Source organism: Aythya ferina (genome assembly GCF_964211825.1).
Source record: "Aythya ferina genome assembly, chromosome: 26".
In the NCBI taxonomy this organism is placed as follows: domain Eukaryota; kingdom Metazoa; phylum Chordata; class Aves; order Anseriformes; family Anatidae; genus Aythya; species Aythya ferina.
This window is the reverse complement of record NC_140324.1, coordinates 3,127,755-3,150,160: the sequence shown is the minus strand read 5'-3', so window position 1 is coordinate 3,150,160 and position 22,406 is coordinate 3,127,755. Positions and strand designations below refer to the sequence as shown.

General features: G+C 42.8%; 1 protein-coding gene across 3 annotated transcripts; it reads left to right on the top strand.

Annotated features, from left to right (window-relative positions):
- The first annotated feature begins 1,155 nt into the window (after positions 1-1,155).
- TIMM44 (translocase of inner mitochondrial membrane 44) lies at positions 1,156-20,585 on the top strand. Of its 3 annotated transcripts, none has more exons than XM_084498716.1 (13): positions 1,156-1,292; positions 3,270-3,377; positions 3,876-4,046; positions 4,582-4,662; positions 5,319-5,468; positions 6,246-6,385; positions 6,886-6,971; positions 7,973-8,065; positions 8,384-8,508; positions 10,133-10,183; positions 12,815-12,904; positions 16,806-16,916; positions 19,591-20,585. In XM_084498716.1, exons 1-13 carry the CDS (start codon positions 1,263-1,265, stop codon positions 19,708-19,710), a joined length of 1,356 nt encoding a protein of 451 aa, XP_084354842.1. In that variant the 5' UTR covers positions 1,156-1,262; the 3' UTR covers positions 19,711-20,585. The 3 variants fall into 3 exon arrangements, with proteins under 3 accessions (XP_084354842.1, XP_084354844.1, XP_084354843.1); XM_084498718.1 differs by having other exon boundaries at positions 1,247-1,292; positions 3,881-4,046; XM_084498717.1 differs by lacking the exon at positions 1,156-1,292 and adding an exon at positions 1,534-1,868.
- The last annotated feature ends 1,821 nt before the right edge of the window (positions 20,586-22,406 follow it).

Below are 22,406 nucleotides of genomic sequence, written 5' to 3'. Positions count from 1 at the left end.
TCAGTCCCAGGTGGGGGCAAGGACCAGTAAGTGAGTGGGAAGCATCTGGTGTGGGTAAAAAGGCAAAAAGGCAGGAGGTGGGATATTTCACCTTTTTATACAAGTAATAACTTTAATTAAGCAAAGTGAAAGTGATTATTTGGGTCAGAATTCTTGTTGCAGGAGAGATGAAACTTTATGCTAAAGAATTAGAAAAAAGGAGTAAAAAGCCATTTGAAGTGTAGTCATGCAATTAATGTTAAAGTAAAGCTTATTAGACTTTTCTTCAGGTGAAAGGTTCCCTCTGTTTCATGGTATTCCTGAATTGTGCTGCCACAATCAGAGTAGCCAGAATTCCTGGACATGGAAAACCAGCTTGAACTAGATACTTCAGAACTACTGTGAAGCATCCCCCTCCCCATGCACACCTTCAACACTTCCTTCCCTTCAACCTCCAGCCAATACCTTCCAAGATAATATACTTCTCAAAAATGTTTTCTGTACACTTCAAGCTAATGAATTTTAGTTTCTTCTGCTTTTTCAGTCACAAAAGGCTAGCGTAAAATAAACACCTTATCCAACACCTCATTCAGTTCTGTTACACTTACAGGATGTACAGCTTATTTTACACAAAGTTTTTATATTACAGTTCAGTAATGAATAGTTCTCTTGCACAGCTGTGCTGTTGAAAGGTAATTGATTCAGGGAAGTGTAGAAGTCTCCAATCAGCTCTGCTATTGCAGAAAAGGTAGTGAACAACCTTGAGTTGGTATGTTTGTTATGAAATTAGCTGTCTCTTCTGAGCTGAAGAAAAAACCTGTGGGAATGTCCCCTTTTGGCACATATTTTAGGGGATACTTCAGGAGATGCTCGGCGTGCTGCCTAGGCTGGAGAGAGATGCTGGGAAGAACAGAAGAGTGGATACTGCACTTGATCTTTTGTTTTGGATTAAAAAATGCCCTCTTAATAAAAAAAAATGTTAGTTACAATGTTGTTTGACTCATTTTGGGGATAGGTAGTGCTGTGCAGCCTGGGCTGTGAACGCACCCGGGGGCACCCAGAGGCGATTCGTCCCGGGCTGGGCTTCAGGCTCTGGCCGTAACTGACCACAAGGACAAACCCTGACGGAATTTCATCGTTTATTTAACTCTCTTCAGGGAGTCTCACGGCAGAGACCTCATGGGCCCCGTCCCCGTGCCGCCCGTGACGGGGCCGAGCCTCAGCGGCGCGCGGCAGCGGCGTCAGCGCTCGGCGCCGCCCGAAGGTCACACACCGGCCTCAAGATGGCGGCGGCGGCGGCGGGCGGCTGCCGGGTGAGCGCGGGAAGGGAGGCGGGCGGCGGGCGCTGCCCTCAGCCGGGGCCGCGGTGAGGCGGTGGGAGCCCCGGCCGGGCCGCTCCGCTCCGCTCCTCTCCTTCCCTCCCCTTCCTTCTCGTCTCCTTCCCTCTCCTCTCCTCTCTCGCCGTCCCCTGAGGCGCGGCCCGGCCCGGCAGGGAGCGGGGTTGGGGCGCCGGGGTCGCTTTTACCTCAGGGGTGGGAGCTCCGGAGAGGGGGGCAGCCTCCGGCCTCATCGCCGCTTCCTCCTCATCCTCCCCTCCTCCTCATCCCCTGCCCCTCCTGTGCCGCTGAGGGGATTCCTTCCCTCATGCTCGGGGCCTTCTGCGTTCTCTTTCTCCTCCACCGGCCTCGCCCACGCTACTGACTCGGTAGCTTCATCACAGTGACCCACGCTGCAAGTTGGAGCTGCTATAAAGCTAGGGAAAGCAGAAAAATTAGCCTAGGTCTGTCCTGGAGCTTCCAGGGAGTCTTAACAGAGCTGTCTGTAGCCTTGGGCTGTTCTGTTGATGGGGCTGAAAATAAACCAGGAGGCTTTTCTCTTCTGTTGAGCAGGTGAATGGATGTATTAATTCAACACAAACGTTCTGGTTCTTTAAACCTATTTTTGAGATGCTTTGAAGCTTGTTGATCTTCTCCTGTGCACAAAGCTAAACGTGGCATTAAGCATTTCTTTCAAAGTGGTCAGTAACGTGGAAGAAATGTGCATTTTGGTTAGGAGCTGCGATCTGTTAAAATCCAGCAGGCCTCCTGTCCTAGGTTTTAATGCTCTTAATTCTTGTAGACGTTTCAATTATGCATATAATAATCTGGTTTATTCTTGCTTATTGCAAAGCTTGTCCTCAGTGATGACTTCGGCAGCCAAGTTTGAAGGCTGTGGAGAGCATTTCATTTGATTCAAACTCGATCAAATTCAAACTTTTAAGTTCAGCAGTCCAGCAAGTGGAGCTTAGTTAGAGCCACAGAGCTGAACTTAAAATAAATAAGAAAAACTTTAAAAAAAAAAAAAAAAAAAAAAAAAAAAAGCAGGAGCTGAACTTAAAATATGTGACTTATTAGGAACGTAGAACCCAGTGAGTTATAACGTTTATCATTGGGCTATTAGGGTATGGGCAACGATGTCAGATGTAATGTCTGGATTTGGCTTATGGTGCTTGGCAGCAGTGTTGTTAATGAATCACAGAATGGCCAAGGTTGGAAGAGACCTCTGAAGACCACCCTGTCCACAACCCCCTTGCTGAGCAGGATCACCCAGAGCACGTTGTGCAGGATCATATCCAGGGGGGTTTTGGATATCTCCAGAGAAGTAGACCCCACAGCCTCTCCAGGCAACCTGTCCCAGTGCTCTGTCACCCCCCCAGTAAAGAAGTGCCCCCTCATATTCCTCCTATGCTTCAGTTTGTGCCTGTTGCCTCTTGTCCTGTTGCTGGGCACAACTGAAAAGTCTGACTCCATCCTCTCTACACCCACTCTCCCTTCAGATATTAATGTATATAAATGAGTTTTCCCCTCAGTCTTCTCTTTTCCAGGCTAAACAGGCCCAGTTCTCTCAGCCTGAAGTCACAGGATAGGGCAGCATGGCTATTTACCAAACTTTTCAACATCTACAAGCCTGATAAAACACATAGGCACATTGTTAGTTTGGATGCAGAATTAAATGTTCTCAGCTTACAAAATGTTTTCCTAAATCCTTAAAGCCCATTTGTTCTGTTCATGCTTTGTTCTTTTTTTTTTTTTGTTATTTAGGGTGAGCAGTTTGAGAGAGACTCGCAGGGAAACAGTTTGGCTGCATGATTTGGGTAACACAAGTCCTTAGGTTACTCAGCACGCAGAATCTGTTCCCAGGAGAGCAGTAAATATTACCCATTTGCAGTATTCTTTCCTGTCTATCTTGGCTCTTCGAGACTGCTGCCATCTTGTATTGTGTGCTAACTTGATCGTGTGTTTTGATTGCAGAAATGTCTCATCAATGGCATATGGCTTATATCTAGAAGATACCCAGTTCCTGCAGTCCATAGTGGTACCATGTATAGAATGAGCACACCTCTTTTAGAGATCAATCAGGTTGGTTAATAGCTGATTTTTTTTTTTATTTCAGGATGAATGTGGTTTCCCATTAGAGTACTGAATCTGCTAGATGTGGATATGTTTCTGAGAAGCAACAGTTCTAGGATGAAAGTTTCAGCATTTCAAGATATACTTGACAAATCCAAGGATTTTTGTAGTAGCAGAGTCCAAGTGGCAGAATTCAGGAGTGGTGCTCTAGTAACTTCATCTACTGTGTTGTTTCAAGCCTGGTTAATGTCAAACTGCCCCTAGAGAAGCTTTTTTTTTTTTTTTTTTAATAACTATATAGATTTATTTCACAGGGCATCAGAAATGTGTCTGATGCTTGGCTGTTTTAAGGGAAAGGGGCTTATTTTTCAAGGCAGTGGTACAATTTTCCACAACATTTAATACATTAGAAGTGATCCAGTGCTTGGCTTAAGTAAATCTACCTGCTGGCTTTGATACTTGTTTAATTTCTCTTTGGATTCTGTAACATGTAACAATTTTCTTTAGTCTAGATGTTATTCTTCAGGAGGAAGAAAGGGTTTTATATCAGGTTTTGTGGAAAACATCAAACAAGAATTAGCAAAAAACAAAGAGATGAAAGAAAGTATTAAAAAGTTCCGAGATGAAGCTAAAAAGCTAGAAGAATCTGATGCACTTCGAGAAGCAAGAAGGAAATATGTAAGTCTTCCCCATGAATTCTGTTGATGTTTTCATTGCATAGTCACTAAGCTATTAGAAAGACTCAAATTTAACATTCAGAAATGAACTTTTTAGTTGTTTGCATTCCAATTTTTATGAGAAGTTCTGCTTGGCTGTAAATACTGACAGGTAAATGGATGTCTTAGTGGAAATCTTCCCAGCTACCATTCACTGGAATTTCTCATATAATGAGAAGATAAAATAAGGGAGCATTAAATTTGATGTTGACAGTTTTAGTACTTCCTCTATAATCTTTAAAGAATTATAAACAGCAGTAATTAAATGTTGGAGCTGGTTAATTCAAAAAATTGGATTTTACCCAGCCAAGAATGTGTTATACTCTGATTTTTTTTCAGTAAGAATGTGTTCCTCATTTGGAAAAAAAAAGTTATTATGGAGAAAGCTAAATGTAGTAATCCTGTATAGGCCCAAGCAATTGTAGCTCTTTTTGCCCTGTGTTACAGTGTTCTATCTGCTAATGTTTTTTATTTTTTTTTTTTTTTTCCCCCCACAGAAAACCATTGAATCTGAAACAGTGAAGACCTCAGAAGTGATTAAAAAGAAACTTGAAGAAATCACTGGTACAGTTAAAGAGGTAAAAGAGCCATGGAGTAACCTTTCCCTGTGGCAGTTAGGTTCTGAGGTTCTGTGTTTTGTGTGTATTTGAATTATCACCTTTTCTTTTTTATTGTTGGTGCAAGTTGTTTGCTATACCATAGGTGATCACTATTGCAGATCGTAAAGGATAGAGCTGTTAACAAAGTTTCAGCATCCTGGCTCTTGTGAACACAACCTAAATAATATATTTGAACATGTTGGACTGAGAAATGCATTCGCTAATTCTGCAGGAAGATTTGAATAGCAGAGAGCTATCTCAACCTCTGCTATGCCTTATCTTAAGAAGCCATACCTGATTGTTTCAAAGAACAGGACTGGGATATTTTTACTCTGTCATTGTTGACCTCCTCTTTGTGGTCAAGAAGAATATTTTCTAAATGTACGGGTAGCAGCTGTTACAAATGGGTATGGTCCTGTGAGTAGCCAAATTATTGTTCTGTACAGACATGTTGTCTGAGTTTCAGTGGCAAGCCAGTATTCCAGTCTCTCCTGGGACATAGAACTGTGTGTTCACCTTAGGTTTGGTTGGTTTTACTGTGTGTGCATCAGGTCTTTAGCATTCATAAAAAAGGCTGACTCAAAATGTGTTTTCACCTGTGTTTTTGTGATCTTTTCTTCCCCGTTCTGTTCCAGAGTTTGGATGAAGTAAGTAAGAGTGATATTGGCCGGAAGATAAAAGAAGGTGTGGAAGAAGCAGCAAAAACAGCAAAACAGTCTGCAGAGTCGGTGACAAAAGGAGGGGAGAAATTAGGCAAGACAGCAGCTTTCAAAGCTATTTCTCAGGTACTTCAGCTATTTCTCAGGTATTTCTCAATGTCCCATGCTTCTCTGGGACCCAGTGCTGCGGACACTGCTTGTTGACATGGAACCTATGTGCAAGCTTGTGCTGAGTATAAAATTAGATGCAAAATTTTTATTGTAAGACCTTTTCTATTAAGAAGTAGTGCTTGTGAGACATTGTAATAAGCCAATAAATTGAAGAAATGTATTTTATAGGTGTAGCATTTGCTCAGTAACCCTAGAAAAGTTTAAGTCTTGTGTAGCTGAGCTTCCATAAAAAGAAGTGTTATGGGGAAAACTGGTTTCTGTGTTTGTGGAGTAGAGTAGTAACTGTCCCTCTTCTGTAGACAAGTTCTAGTGGTATTCTTGGGAGCTACTGACTGAAAAACTGGCATGCCTGAAGCTCTCCTTTCTGAGAAAATAAATAACCACTCATATGCTTTGATGCCACCTTATCAACTGTCAATTAGCTTAAAAGGAAATATTCCACTTGACTGGTTACTCATCGCTCCTCAGAAGTATTAGATTTACCCCTTATAAGAGGAGATACCAAGCCAGATGGAACATTAGCCTTAGCAGTCTCTGTTTCTCATAAGATGGCCTCTACTAGCCAATTGACTAGCCAGATGTCAGTTCTAGCCACTCTGCACTGTTTCTTTTTCTTTTTCTTCTGAGTAAGAGAGCCAAGAATAACCTATCTTCTTCCTTCAACAGAAACATTTTGGGGGGAAAGGAGGGAAGAAAAAGTGAATCAACCTAATAGGGGTATTCTCTTTTCAGGGAGTAGAAACCGTTAAGAAGGAAATAGATGAAAGTGTTTTAGGGCAGACTGGTCCTTACAAGCGTCCAGAGCGACTACGAAAAAGAACAGAATTCTCAGGCGAGAGGATTAAAGAGGAACGAGTATTTGAAGCTAATGAGTAAGTATTGTTTATAATTTAGGGTAAATATTTCTGTGTACAATGTGATAAAAGCTTTAAAATTTAACTGCAGATCAAAAATGGTTAAATGGCTGAAATGAGGCTGTAGGGAGAGGTGTGACCTAGCAAAGCAGGTAGGTCTGAGAGCAAATTGCCACCACAAATTGATGATACTGTATCTTCTGATCGTGAAGTTGGGCATTTAATAATACCAAGTGGGTACATAATGTTCTATCATGAAACTATGACTTGCACGTGTTACGTTTTCTCAGTTCTAACACCTTGCTATTGAATTACATTTGGCAGGACTAAGTCTGAGCTCTGCTTTCTGTACTGCCTTGCTCCACTAAATCATGTATCTTTTATGCTGTGCATCAGCATCACTGCTACTCTATGCTGTGGTGATATTCATGGCAGTGATTCATTGGGCTGTCGTTCTTTTTATTTTCACTCTCATGTAAGCTACTTGTTCACAAGTACCCATCTTCTGAACTTTCTAGAGAGGCCATGGGTATGGTGCTGCATAAGGACTCAAAATGGTATCAGCAGTGGAAAGATTTCAAGGACAACAATGTGGTGTTCAATAGTAAGTGTTCCAAAGACAAAGTAGTAGCACATTAACTTTCTCTGATCTGATTCTTGCCATGTGGGACCTGATGCCATCTATGCAACTAGTCTAAACATAACGCAAATCATGACATTTGTTGTTGCTGTTGCTGTGAGGTGGTGTGATTAGGAGATCTGCAATGTTGTCAACTGTGTGTCTTTTCCAAGTGGCTCCTTTTGTGTGCACATCTCTTCCCCTCTTGTCTTTGGGCAGTCCCAGTTCCCTGTAGGTGCCTTCACCGTTGGTCAAAGAATTCTAGATAGATCCACTTTTACACTGCTAAGAGGTCAGGGCAGACATAAGTGCATGTCACCGGGGATAGGGCTGGCCTCTTGTCCTTGAGCTTATGGTGAGGAAAAATCATGTTTTTAGTGAGCTGGTTTTTACTGTCGCCCACTTAGAACCCTGGAGTGTGGGGGACTTTGTCATTAGGTGGTTGTTGTTGTTTGTTTTTTTTAGATATCTCTACTGCAGTGGGCAATAACTTCTGATAGTCATCTAGATGCTTGATGTTTCTGAAAAGTGTAAAGAAACGATAGGAAAGGGGGCAATGGGTGCAAGCTGGAATATAGGATATATAAGGATACTTATAGGATATATAAGGATACTTAAATATGAGATGAAACTTTTTCACGGTGAGGGTGACCAAGCACTGGAACAGGCTGCCCAGGAGGTTGTGGAGTCTCCTTCTCTGGAGACATTCAAAACCCACCTGGATGTGTTCCTGTGTGACCTGATCTAGGTGTTCCTGCTCTGGCAGGGGGATCAGACCAGATGGTCTTTCAAGGTCCCTTCCAGTCCCTAACATTCTGTGATTCTGTGAAGATGGGGAGAAAACTAGATTTTGAAATTGAAGGTTGTTAATCGACAAAGAGGTTTAGAAGAGTGGTAGCAGGTTTCATCTACAACCCGTTGCTTGATTTTTCTAGTTCAGGAACTCAGTGGAAGGACGCTGCTGCTCATGTTTTCTCTTCTTTCAGGGTTCTTTGCAATGAAAATGAAGTATGATGAAAGTGATAATGCATTCATTCGAGCTTCCAGAGCTGTCACAGACAAAGTCACCGATTTGATAGGTAATGTTTGATTGTTGCTTTGATTAAATGCAATTCTCTAGCCTTCTAGCTGTGTTGCTAGTAACTGTTTGTGTGGTACTAGCTTTTTGGGAAAGATTTGGGAACTTTATTGTATTTTGCATGGATCATTATCCAGTGTCAGACAGTGTAGCAATCTGCTATTGGCAATATGACGACAAGTGAATAAATCTGGTGGGATAAATCTCAAGTGTGACCTGCAGTCTGTAGCTGTTTCAAGATGAGTCTTCCTTCCATCTGTTAGATAACCCAAGGTCCATCTTGTTTTCCAGTAACAGTCTCTCTGAATTGTTTTATCAGGTGGATTGTTCTCGAAGACTGAAATGTCTGAGGTTTTGACAGAGATACTCAAAGTGGATCCCTCCTTTGACAAAGATCGTTTTTTAAAGCAATGCGAGCGTGATATAATCCCCAATGTCTTGGAGGTAAGGTAGGGACAGAGTGTGATGCATTTGTTTTATTTTCTCCTTTACTGCAATATAGAAGACTTTTCTTTCAGTTTCCTAGTGCTAAAATTAAAAGCAGGGGCTGTATTTGCTTCTCAAGCACTCAGCTTTGCACACCATTATACATACGGTAACCTTAGAAATAGGAACTTGCATTTTGCATTATAGTTTAGTTGAAAACCATATTTCATAATTTAATAGCCTCACCAAAACTCTTTGGGCCTGGAAAAACAACTGGCCATCTTCTCCCATGAGTAGTAGTATGAACATGAGAGGGATCAAACTGAACTAAGTGAATGACCAGTTCTGAGCATCAGATGTTGGTGAAGGGAAAGAATTTGGTGCATGTGCATTGCTGCTTTCTAAACGATCTGTAACTGCTTGTGAAGACCAGATCATAACAAAGGGTTCAGTGAAAGTATTTCTGGCTCTAGTCCAGAAAGTATATGAAACTTCAAAGACTAAGTTGTGAAAACACTCAGAGGATGATAGTAGAGATGAAGGGTGTGCTACAAGGTAAATCTGTGAAGGATGTTACTACAGCTGTGTGTAGTTCCTCTCACTGTTACAGTATGTCAGGAAAGGCAGTGAAAGGAGGGTATTCAAAGAGGTACAACAGCGATTGTTTTGAGAGATCTGTATGAGATTGGAAAGATCAAGGCTTGAAGAGAAGGAAGTAAATGCTAATAGAGAGCAAAGTGTCATTTTTGTCATCCTACAGTGTAATGGAGAAGCATGTTATGATGTTGGAAGGTGTTACCTCAACTTGATGCGTGCCAATACACACAGAAATATTTGTGATTCTCTAGTCATAATTAGTTTTTGTCACTTCTGTCTTTCTAGTGACTGACCTGTGTGTGTATCAGAGGCATGACTGAAACTGCAGTGTCTGCAGTGAAATGAGACAGTGAATAGTCCAGTCCAGCTCCCTTTCCTGACAGTGCCATGTCACTAAAACAAGCTATAGAAGTGTGGTGCACTTGACTTGGAGCAGTTTTTCATAGGATAGTGTTTTCAGGCTTTACGTGGCCAGCTTACTGACGGCATTAAGCATGAAGGTTTCTAGCCGTTACATTGAAAAACACCCTGCCACATAGAACTAGCTTTATTTTTGAAAACTGCTAAATTTCTAGCATCTGTCTTGTTATGAGTCCCAGGTGTTTATTACACGGTTTTAAAGATAAACCTTTTTATGAGTTGCAGTGTGATTTTTCTGCTCATTGTGTTCCCTGACAATTTTTCAGCCTTAAAAACTATGGACCTCATATCTGTTTTGTATTCTGGCTTCTGTTAGATCCCACCTCCCAGGATCTCTGCATAGGGTGCGTTCTGGTGATGTGCTAGACAGTAGGACTTAAATTTGTGTCTTAATTATCTAAAGATTTATGTACCTCTGACTAGGTCTGTTTTTTTTTTTCTTTCTTCTTTTTAAATAGAAGTTGTTATTGCTGCTCCTCTTTGATAATTCTTGCTCTTTTCCTACGTCAGGTTTTCATCAGATGTGGGGTTTAAAATAGTTTGCTGCTGAAAGTGCTGTTACTTCAACTCTCAGACAAGGCATGTATTTTAAAATGTTCAAATCTTATTGATTTTTCTATTTTAGGCTATGATGTCTGGAGAGCTTGAGATCCTCAAAGATTGGTGCTACGAAGCAGTAAGTATAGCTACTAAAAATGTCTGAAAAGGTTTAGGATTCTCATTTATAAGTAGGTGTGCCGTGCTTTCTTTGCAAGCTATTTAGCCACTGCATCTGTGATGTCGCTTACCTGTTCTGCCTGGCTGTTCCCCCATCTAAAACATTCATACTATAAAAAACTAATGCAATGGATTTCTGCAGTAGTACAGATATGAGAGAGAGGGAATTGAGAGAGAAGCTCAAACTAGTCCAACTAGCTCCAGTTCTACACAGCCATTCTTGATTTGGATGGGCTTTAGTAGAGCCTTTGAGGATTGGTGCACTGTATGTTCTAAATTCCAGGGGAAACTGAAGAAGGTTCTTGTACAGAAGTCTCCAAGAATCAATGAGTCTTTCAAGAACTCGTGACATGAGGTTTCACGGGGCTTCATCAAATTAGCGCCTATGCAGCCCCAATTCACAACATTTCCAGTTATGTTTAACATAATCCCAGAATTGCTGTGGTGCCTGATTTTCCTGGAACCATGAGTGTCTTGACACTGGGCTGGTTTGTAGGAGGCTTTATTAAGAGAGATGCAAAACGAAGTGATCACACAGATCCCTCTTGACTCGATACTTACTTCAGCTTTAATGAACCACTGGAGCCTGAAGCTATGGGGAATGAGTGGAAAGACAGTGTATGGTCAGCTGTCTTCCAGCATAGCCATGCACAGAAACTGTCTGTAATGTGCTGGCTGGGCTTGTTGGCTGTGTCTGCCCCATATTCCCCAGTATCTCAATCACAGAATGGTTTGGGTTGCCCAGGACCATGTGCAGACATCTTTTGAAGATCTCTGGGGCTGGAGACTTCACATCCTCTCTGGAAAACCATTCTAGTGCTCTGTAACCTGCACAGTAAAGAAACACTCCTGATGTTTGGCCAGAACCTCCTGGGTTCCGGTTTGTGCTCATTGCCTCATCATGGGACTGGCCAGAATCCCTGATATGGTGTGGAAAGGTGCAGAGATGTTTGAGCTGACCCAGAAAGGTGACAATTTTCTGCTTGCAGGGTCAAGTTGTCCCTGGAACTATAACAAACAAAACTTCACTGCAATATCCCAGCAATCTTGGCAGGCTCAAGTTTTTCTGAAATTGCAGCATAGAAAATCAGCAGCCTGGATAATCTGGCTGCAGAAAACTGAATTTATTGCTTAGATGTTGATTTTATTTTTGTACAGGTATAATTTTTCAGTATTGGATAAACTTCTTGAAGGATTGAATATGAATTTGTTGTGATTCAGTGCTTGTACTGTTCATTTAACTTCATGGAAGCAGATCTTTACCTGACAATGGCGTTTAAACGAGACGGGACACGTGTTCTCTTCACTCTGCTCCAGAATAATTCTGTTGTTAGCAATGCAGGCCCATACTTGATTTGTTTCTAAATAATGTAACTGTTTAAAATGAATGTTCTCCTTACTAATGACCACCACCAGAGGGCTGGAAATTCACACGCTGGAAGGGACAGTCTTTAGTATTTACAGTTTTTGAGGTTAGCTGTTTTTATTCTGTCTTTGTAACAATACTGCATGATGTAAAAAAGTAGGATATTTAAAGCAGTCTGAAAGTAAAGACAGTTCTTTAGTGTTTCAAGCCACCTTTGAAATGATACCGTAGAATTCCTTTCAAATCTCTGGAGGGAAGTAGCAGATTATTTTGGTTTATAAAACACAGACCAAGCCCTTCTAAGCTAGTTGTAGTTACAAATTAAGCTCATAAGTCAAGAATCATCCATAAAATAAGGGAAGGTAGGAAATGAGTCCTATTAATGAGAATCCAGAAAATAAAGGCTCTTGAGCACAATCATACTGAGAGTGTTAAGTTTGTGCTACTGGTTGCTAAACTGTTGGAATACAAATCAGTAAGGCAAGTATACCGAGTTAGAGTTTACCTAAAACAGTGGCCTGACAGTTTAGTTTAGACCAGATGACCTCCAGGTGTCCCTTCCAACCTAAACCATTCTGCATTTGTTTCATAGAGCTGTCTGTCTGCTGTCCCTAGCATCCCTGTTCTGTAACTCCAGCTTTTCTCTAGTATTTCAATGTACTTCTGTAGGATTTTTGCCTTTAAATGCTTGTGACAAAGGTTAGTGGTGGGGAGGCATGGTAGGGACTGCCTCCTGTTTGTTTGATAGCAGCCAAAAATACTGTGATACTTGCTGGAAGCAAGTGGCAATTTGAATCCCCAGCAGCACTTCTCGATGCATAAATAATGAAGCATATGTACCTAAAAGGTGGCAGGAGGTGCTGGTTTGCCTCCAGGTTCTGGCTGAGCATTAGGAAACCAGCTTCATTTCCAAATTGTTTTCTCCCTGTCTGCTGTCAGATCAGAACTTGCAAGTTCCTTGGCTGTCAGTTTGACTCAGTGTGCATACTCTGCTGTGAATGATGGGTCTCTTGCTCTGTCCAGGGGAGATGGGATTCTTAGGCAGAACTTGGTTATGTGAAGCGCAGAACATTTGATGTAGCTGTTTGACATCTTGCAAGACACTTGCATTCAGCGTATTTACAAAAACCTAACTTTTTCTGATGGTTCTTGCTAAGCAGAAAATCTCTTTTTCTTTGACAGAACAAATTTAAACATGTAACACAAGTTTGTTCCTTCATTTAGACTTACAGTCAGCTTGCTCATCCAATCCAGCAAGCCAAGGCCATGGGTCTGCAGTTCCACTCCAGGATTCTGGACATTGACAACATTGATGTGAGTATCCTTTTCTGTATTTCACCTTGGGGAATGAATTAGAAACTCACAACTTCATGTTTTTCCTTCTTTGATCTGTTTTTTGCCTCATGCTACCTTGGTATTTACCATTTCTGCTAACAGAGATCATTGTTGCTGGAAGGGAGACATGGGATAGATAAGGAGTGATTTGCTGCTGTGTGATCAAGCCTAAGTTACAGCATTGTGGTTTGTCTCCTCTGTGCCAGGGCCCCTTGGTCTTAATCACCATGGATTGAGAGAGGCTAATAATAAAGGCAAGTAGCACTAACCCAGTGCTTTCTGTGAAGGGCTTTGTTGATGCTTACTCTGGATGATAACGTGCAATGCCTTTGTGACCCGAGGTTGTGTAGTGTAGGAACAGTTATCAGAGAGAGTTAACTGCTGTTCTGTATGGCTCTTGATAACTAGCAAGGTAAAAATACCTAATTTAAACCACCGTCTTTTAGTTTAAAGCCATTACTCCTTGTCATACACTCCCTGATAGAGTCCCTCTGGAGAGGGCCCCCAGTTTCCACAGTCTTCCTTCTATCACCGATGTACCTATAAAACCCTTTCTTATTGCCCGTGATGGCAAATTTAATTCCAAAAGGGCTTTGGCTTTCCTAGCCTGAGCCCTGGCTGCTCAGACAGTGTCACTGTATCCATCCCAGGCTCTCTGTTCCTGCTTCCACTTCTTTTTCTGGCTGAGTTTGGCCCTTGTTTATCCATGCAGGCCTCCTGGCGTTTTTGCCCAACTTCCTCATTGATAAGTTATTAAGTGTCTCCGTAGGGACTGATACCAGGTCAGACAGTGTTCAGTGTTTTCATCAGTGATGTAGAAAGAAATAGGGAATTGTTGCTGATCTGTTCAGACAGTTACCATAAAGCTTGGTGCAGGGCCAATCCTGTAGGAACAGAGAATGCAGTTACATCTACAGAATAAGGATCTAGACCCACAGGTGATCTAGTTCCAAGGGAAGGATGTGGAAAATGTAAGCTTTCAGGTAGAGGTTAAAATGGAGCATGGTGATAATAATCACTGTTCACAAAGTGGGAGCTGTTCCTGGTGTTGTTTGGGTGTATCGGCTTGCTGGATGGTGCTTACTTACAGTCATATCCTCCTGCAAGACCAGAAGTTAGGAAGAATTCAGCAGCTGTGATGGAGAACCAAGAGAACAGAATTTGCTGCTGTTGGTGGTTTGCTCAAAGGAGTTCTGCTGATGGTGATTTTTCTCTGTCTGCAGCCCTGTGCACGAGTCTTTCTTTTTGTGCTCAAATGATTAAAAAATTGGAGTGGGTGCAGGAGAGCTCCAGAAACATCTGAGGAGATGCCCTACAGCAAAAGATTTAAAGAGTTTGTCATATGTAGCCCTACAAAAGAGCAGTGGGAGCCGACCTGATTAATGGCTGTTCCCTCTTCACAGGGAACAAGAAAATCATCTACCTGTTAATAGACAAGGCACCTCCTAACACAGAAAGTTAATGCTTGGTCGTCTTCCTCAGACCATTTTCCATTGCTGCCTGATAGGCTTCTAATTTCCTCATCCATCTAGGGGCAGAGGAAGTCACTCCTACCAGTTTGATAAATTAGGTATTAACTGCAAGCACGTGCCGAATGAGCAGGAAAATTTCTGTAGCATCTGCAATTTGCCTGGATATCTTGAGCAATAAACAGCATGTTTTAACAAAATTAAAGCTGTGGAAGTAATAAACATGCCTGCTTTTTTTGTAAGCCTTTTAGTTAAATGAAATGTTTTTCTGTATTTTTAGTGTCTGGGAAACCTGATTTCATATTATGCTGAATAACCTTTTTCCTCTGTAGGTGCTAATTAGTATAGAGCTGTGCACTGATTCTGAGCAGTGTCTGCAAAGACATTTTGTTGTTAGCTTGTTTTAGAGGTCTATTTTCACATAACGTTTCTCAAGAAAATTACATCACCTTAGCTGGAAAATGATTGATGTGGAAAAGAATGAGTACAGTTCCTGTTACACTGTGTTGCAAGAAAGGAGCATAAAAGGATGCTGTATATTTAAATTTTGAAATGCATTTCCCTAGATAAGATTTATAGGAGTATGTTGAGTGATATCATTCACAAAAACTGTTCCCTGAATTTGAGAAAGAATGTTTAGATTTAAGGGAGTTCACATGCTACAAAGTTTGCAGCACTGAAATTAAAATCAAGTCTTAAAACATCAGCATAAGAACTCACGTTCTAGGTACCTGCTTAAGCACTCTAATTTCCTCCTTCATTAGATAGCTGCTGCCTTTAAGTTAAATGAAATTTTGTGTCTCTGATATTTGTTAGGACTATTCATTAAGCTGCCTAAATGTAGTTTTAAGTATGTGACTTAAAATAGGCTTGAAAAAGGAAATAGGCTGAAATAGGCTTGAAATAGGCTTTCTGAACTTGATGTGGGGGGAGTGATACGTATACTGTCTTGAATATAAGTATTTTTTTTCATCTGGAAGTCTTGGTACCTGTAAAGGATACACCCTAATCAGCGATGTGGTCCCTCTCCTCCTTGAAACATGCATGGAAATGTGTGTTGTCAGAAATTGGCAGTACTGGATGGTGTCATATAAAACAATTGTCACAGAAATGGGTCCGATAAAGGGCTGTGAGATCTGGTTTTAGCTACAGGGCATTATGCATTGCTGGATGACCAGGCGCATTCCAAAAATGCAGCCTTGGCTGGAATGGTGTGAGTTACTGCAGGGCTAGAGAACTGATTCCCTCTGGATAAGCAAAGGAGCATTGCAGAATTGCTGAGTTTTCCTCAGGGGAGAATAAAATGCATAAATGCATATCCATTCCATTCCTGGTTCTCTTGTCCGGTTGAAAATAGCAGGGGGGAGGAGTTCTGACCTCCTGCAGGAATAATGCAGTCGATGTTCTGAGTAGGATATTGGACTACAATGAATAGCTTACCCTGTTTTAGCTGGAGAAGCAGGTATTGTTGTCCAGCTTTTTGATTTAAAGCAGCAACGTGCAGGTATAAAATGCAGTGCACATCTTTGTAAATTGTAGCATGTTCTTGTAACTGTCTCTTGTGATGTATTCTTTACCTTGTGATAAAATGCAATGATTTTTTTTTGAAGAGTATACAGAAGAATATAATCCTACTACCTAAAGTTTGCTAGTTAAATTTTTAAATCTAGTTCAATACTACTTCGTGTTAAAGATCCATTTACAAGCATTTTCCTTGGAAAATTTAGCTTTCTGCTTTTGTTTTTTAAGAGCAGGGTTTCTTTTATTATTACTTTGTAATTTGGAAAAGATGAAACAGAGCCTGCTCATCTTTTCCAGACTTTTAGATTTGGAAATACTGTGAAAACTTTCAGAACAATTCTGGGAAATCTTTTAAGTATAGACTAGAATAATTCAGTTGGAAGGGACCTTCGGAGAACAAGTCCAACTGCCTGACTATTTCAGAGCTTAAAACAAAACAAATCAAAAACCTAACACACATTACTGAGAGCATTATCCAAATGCCTCTTCAACGCTGACAGGCATGGGGCATGAACCGCCTCTCTGGGAAGTCTGTCCCATCGTTTGACCACCCTTATGGTGAAGGAATTTTTCCTAATGCCTATCCTGAACCTCCTCTGGCACAGCTTTGTGCTGTTCTCTCGCATTCTGTCATTGGTCACCAGAGAGAAGAGACTGTTGGTGAAGAAAGAAAGATTTTGGGAAAATGTTTTGTGATAAGGCATGTAGCATTTGTGTGAACAGAGCAAGTATAACTGGGTGAAAATAACTCCATTCAGTGCTTGAAGGAGATGGAATTGTTAGCTGTGTCAAGCCACGGTAGTTGTGTTAAACACTTGTTGCTTTTACATTAATCTGCAGAAATGTCTGTTTTCTAATAGTTTTTTTTATTATTTTTTTTTTTATTGCAGCTGGCTATGGGGAAAATGATGGAGCAGGGACCAGTATTAATCATCACTTTTCAAGCTCAGATTGTGATGGTAATAAAGAATCAGAAAGGGGAAGTGGTAGAAGGCGATCCGGTAAGTGATGTTCACCGGCTGCACATGGTTTCCCTAGGTCCCCTGCCAGCCGTGTCAGTTATATGTTCTCTGTTCCCTACAGCAGTGTGTGGTGTATTTGCATTTCACTTATCCACACACTGTATAACTCACAAGAAAGTGCTGTCTTGCTCTAATGGTGTTGCTGAGAATATCGGGGAATGTCCCCCTTCGAGGGGAAGACGTGTGAGGGGCTGGAGCACCTCTCCTGTGAGGACGGGCTGAGGGAGTTGGGGTTGTTCAGCCTGCAGCATCCTGCAGTGTTTTGAAATCCAGTTGCATGCTTCCAAAACAGTAATAGAGTGAATTACTCACCCTACTCCCTGGCTAGGGTTTGTGGGTGAGCTTGTTCCTTGAAGGCTGAGCCCTGAGATCCCCTCAGGGGTACCCTGAGAGGCGTCTGAGCTCAGTGGGAGATTGTGGGTGCAGCCTGCTGCAGGCCTTGGAGCTCTCCAGGAATTCTTGTTTGGGATTGCTACTTATAGGATCGCAGGGCCGTTGTCTTTTGGTCATTAACTTTCCAGAAATCAGGCCTTTGCCAGTTTGTTTAGGAGTCACCTTGCACAGTAACCCCTCCCCTTAGCACTTAATTACATCCTTGTTAATCAGTCACACCACAGGGCCCAATGTGATTAGAGGGGAGGCCTGATCATCTGAGGCCTGTGTCATTGCAGAGTGGTTGACCCTTTTGTCACTATAGCTAACTTTGTGGCTCGATTCTGGCTGCCCACAGATAGGGACCTGGCTTCTCTCTGATTAGGAGCATGATGAGAGCTTTTTTATTCTCTTCAGTCATTTCACAAGCATAGCGATTTATTTCTGGAGTCATAGATTTTCCCGTTTCCATCAGTTTTATTTTCACGTTTTCTTTGTTGCGGTTATTTTGGGACTTGCATAAAACAGTATTAGATGTTTCTTCACAGCAACTGAAGTTGGAGTGGTGTGTTGGGGAATGTTCTATGGTTTAGGGGGGCTGGTTTTGGTCCTTATAAAGGAGACGTCTCCTGGTCAGACACTCAGAGCTTCTGGCAACAGGCTGAGCTTCAGTGCTGCCTTCCAGCCCTGGCAGTCCCTCATAGTGTCGTGGCCTCTTTATCTAATTTTCTTCCAGTTGAGATTTTAAGTGCATTTGTGAATTTTCATCTGCTGCTGCCTCTAAAACATGGTGTGGCCTTCCATTTCGTTATTTTTAGCATGGAGAGCCTTCTTTTGTTTGGAAATCTGTGTGTGAGGGAGAAAGATCCTGCTGTGCCCTGTGCGTTACAGAATCACAAAATGGTTGATGTTGGAAGGAGTCTCTGGAGCTCATTTGGTGTGACCCCCCAGCTGAAGCTCAGGACCATGTCCAGGCATCTTTTGAATATTTCCAAGGTTGGAGACTCCACAACCTCCATGGGCAACCTGATCCAGGGCTCAGTCACGTTACATGGCTATGCTAATAGTCATCACATACTTGCTTCAGATGGCAGTGATGAATTTACACAGAAAGCTTGAGTAAACTTTCAGTTCCATTCTGGGCAGCTTTGGCAACTCAGAAATGGTAAAATCCAAATAAACTTTGATTTGTGGAAGGAGCAGTCATGGAAAAAGGGGAGCAGTTAAACCGATCGTAGCACCTGTGATATTGTGTCAGATTTGGGTTCCTAGGAGCACATTTTCTGTGTGTTAGGCAGTGTCACCTCTCTCCTGAGAGACGCAGAGATTTTGTCATGTCTAGCTGCAGTGACTAGTCAGGGAGTTATTTTCATAAGACCATGTGCCGTGGTTTTACTCACAGGGAAAGGAGGAGAAAATCTGATGGAGAGGGCTCAGGGGTTGAGATAAGGACGGGGAGATCGTGCAACAGTTTCTGTCCTGGGCAAAACAGACTCAGCGTAGGGAGATTAATGTAATTTATTACCTATTACTAACAAGGTAGAGCAGAGAGAGAAACAAAACAAAAAATGAAATCACTTTTAGTGGTGGGTCCCTTTGGAGCCTGCTGAAATTGTCCCTTGTCTAACATGGGGCAGCTGCTGGAGGCCACCCCTGCAGCCCCCTGCTGCCAAAACCTTGCCACATAAACCCACAACACCATAATTAAGGGATTCATTTCATGGTATTCAACGGATTCAATTCATGGTGTGATCTAATCTACATAGATAAGTTATTATTTTTACTTTCTGTCCCTCCTCAGATCCGGTGGTGATAATTTCTGGTTAATTTGAGCTGCTCAAATGGAAATGTGGGTGCTGGTGACGTAGCTGTGGGGAGAGGATGCAGTGCTCAGACTGGTTTGGGAATGGCATAGCTGTAGCTGGAGGGAAGAGCCTTAAACTTGATTGAAGGTTACAGGCAGCAGTACAGCCTGACAGCCAAACCAGTTTGAAACCAGAAACGTAATAACAGTTGATGTATTGTTAATAGAAAGTTGGCTGCTGTGGTGTCAGCTAATGTTTGTTAGGCAGAGATATTTGGGAATTCTAATGCTGTTTTCAGATATCGAAAGTTTATCTGTTCCTAACTGGGGTAAATTTTTAACCACAATTTAGTAAATGTTGAACCTACAAAGAAAAACGACAAGTCTCTGGAGCAAATGTTACACATCTCCCCAGTCAGTACTGAGCTGGGAGGTCTGTGACCGTAACGCGAGCTCTAACAAGGATTTTTCTTCCAGGACAAGGTTCTGCGGATGCTGTACGTATGGGCACTGTGCAGAGACCAGGACGAGCTCAACCCCTACGCTGCCTGGAGGTTATTGGACATTTCCTCATCAAGCACTGAGCAAGTTCTCTGAGAAGAATCGCATCTGAGAGCTTCCTGTCCCTCTCTTCGAGCGATGCCAGTTCTGAATTTGCACCAGTCTACTGCATGATGATCTGCGGGGGAAAGAGGCTAGATTGGTTCCTTTTCAGAAGAACAGGCTGTGAGGTGTGCCATCGTTCCGCCAATTCCCATCATGAACTGGACAAGTCTGACACATCTGCCTTACACTTTGCTGTGTAGCTGTTGCACTGTAAGGATGTAGGGTAGATTGTAATGAGAGTGCTCTAAGACACTAGCAGCTGCTCTTGGCTCCTGTTTTAATCGTGGCTGAAGGAGGCTGGTTTGGGTTCTGTGTATTTCCCAGTGCTTCCAGTGATACCCACAGAGGTGGGTATTGAAGAACACTGCAGTGAGGTGTGACAGGCCTAGTTGCAATCTGCTGTCATCCTCTGATGGCCTTACATCAACCCCAAAAAGAACTCAGAGGTGCTTTTAAGGCACCCTTGGTCTCAGCTAATCCACATCTCATACTGAGTGGCACCAATACCAGTAAGCCTTCTGTTGCTGTAGTGTCTTGTACCTCACCAAACCAAATGCAATCGGGTATTTGCACATGACTTGGAGTAGAACAGAGTCAGGATGGAGCTGTTTGCATCATCATACATAAACGTCCACAGTTCTGCAGGGGGAACATCCTTGTTTGTGGTGTTTCTGTTCATTCTGTGAGCTGGTACCACTAAAGAGCACGCAATGCATTCCTCTGCCAGGCTGAGCTGATGGTGCGGAGGAGACAGGCTCTGAGTGGCTGCAGGGAGGCAGGCAGAGTGCTAGAACACTGATGGGGAATAAGGATGGACAGGGTAACAACAAATGAGTAAATAAAATGCAATAACAAGTAGAACATCACCTCTTGTAGCTCAGACAGTGATTAAGTGAGATGAGAAAAGAGGGCACAGTTCCCTTACTGCGTAAAGTTCTTCCCAAGCATGGCTTTGTTCACCGGATGGATTTCTGCTCTGGGGGATCACACACCTGTCCTGGAAGTCCCAGGTAGCAACTGGAAGGCATCGGGGGCAAGCTGGAGACACATTCACAAAGACTCTTGGTTCTGAGCTTCTGCTGAAGGCTCAGTTTTGGGGTTGTGGTGGGGTTCAGTTCCTCAGCTGCGTCCTCTCAATGGAAAGTGAGGGTGGGGGGAAGGAAAATAGTCGTGGAATAGGATATCAGAGGACTAATGTGCTGCTGCGTTCTGCCTCTACACAGAACAGGGTGATGCTGGATAGCACTTCTTGTCGTGGGGATGGAAGAGTGTCCGGATCAGTTCCTTTGAGTGTAACTGGGATTCTCTCACAGCCCTTGGGTGAAACATTTCAATCTCACAGCCCTTGGCTGATGTGTGCAGCAAATTCAATAGCAGCCTGCCCTGCCTCACAGAAACTGCCCAAACTTGCTACCAGGCTAGGTCCTTCTGCTCCAGGGCAGGCTGGGGATGGGTGGGATATAGTCCCCGCTGCTTCCCTCATCACACAGTTTTCTCCCTGGTGCTTTTACCATCGAAATAATTTCAGATTTTTACTCAGATCTTTTAAGCACCAGTACACAAACTGAAGATCTGAGCAGAGTTAATTCTACAGTGCAGAAACCAGCCATGAGATAGGGAATCCCTGCATCTGCCTGCCTTCAGAAACGGAGGGTGACGTGGACCTCACTCGGTGAGGCTTTTTCTGGGATGGATCTTGTTTAACATCTCTGCACGCTGCCTGTACAGTGTGTGGAGAGACTAATTCTTTATTTGAGTGTCTGGACTGCTGGGTGGAAGTGCGGTGGAAATGAGATACTTCCTGAACTTCATCAGGGATGGGGAAAGTCTCATCACCAACACGATACAGGAATGGAGTCAGCAGCCTCGGAACATGGAGACTGCTCACCTCCTGCCCTGCTTCCTCCGTAGATGAACGGAGGCTGTCACTGATAAACACGAGTCTGCAGCAGCCTAGGTATGTGTGCAATCTGCAGCCTATTGCCCAAAACTTTTGGGATACTTCTATGAAACATGTACAAAACTTCTTTTATCTGGTATGCTTTACGTTATTTTTTAAGCTGGTGTTGGGAAAAAAATCTGGGTTAAGGTGTGGTGGTTTTACCCAGCTGGGCAGCTGAGCTCCACCACAGCCACGCTCTCACTCCCCCTCCTCAAAGGGAAAGGAGGAGAAAATCTGACGGAAAGGGCTCAGGGATTGAGATAAGGACGGGGAGATTGCTCAACAATTTCTGTCCTGGGCAAAACAGACTCAGCGTAGGGAGATTAATGTAATTTATTACCTATTACTAACAAGCTAGAGCAGAGAGAAACAAAACAAAAAAAGCTCAAAACACCTTCCCTGCATCCACCCTCTTCTATGTCCTTCCCCCAGCAGGGCAGGGGAACTGAATGGGGGCTGCATTGGGTCCCTTTGGGGCTGTCTGAAACTGGCTGTCCTCTGAACGAGGACAGCTCCTGGGCTCTTCTCACAGAGGCCACCCCTGCAGCCCCCAGCTACCAAAACCTTGCTGTCTAAACCCAAAACAGGCTCAGCAGCAGCTTCAGCGCTTCCTGGTCACGGCACTGAGCCTGCCAGAGTTCAAGAAGGGTTTGGACACTCTCAGACACATGATCTGATTTTTTATTTTATTTTATTTTTTATGGGTGGTCCTTTGGGGACTGAGGAGCTGGACTTGAGGATCCTT

Excerpts from the sequence above, each read along its gene's own strand:
- TIMM44 (XM_084498716.1), top strand. The coding sequence starts at position 1,263 with ATGGCGGCGGCGGCGGCGGGCGGCTGCCGG. Across the intron at positions 6,972-7,972 it reads CAACAATGTGGTGTTCAATA|GGTTCTTTGCAATGAAAATG; the intron begins GTAAGTGTTCCA and ends CTCTTCTTTCAG. Across the intron at positions 12,905-16,805 it reads TGGACATTGACAACATTGAT|CTGGCTATGGGGAAAATGAT; the intron begins GTGAGTATCCTT and ends TTTTTATTGCAG.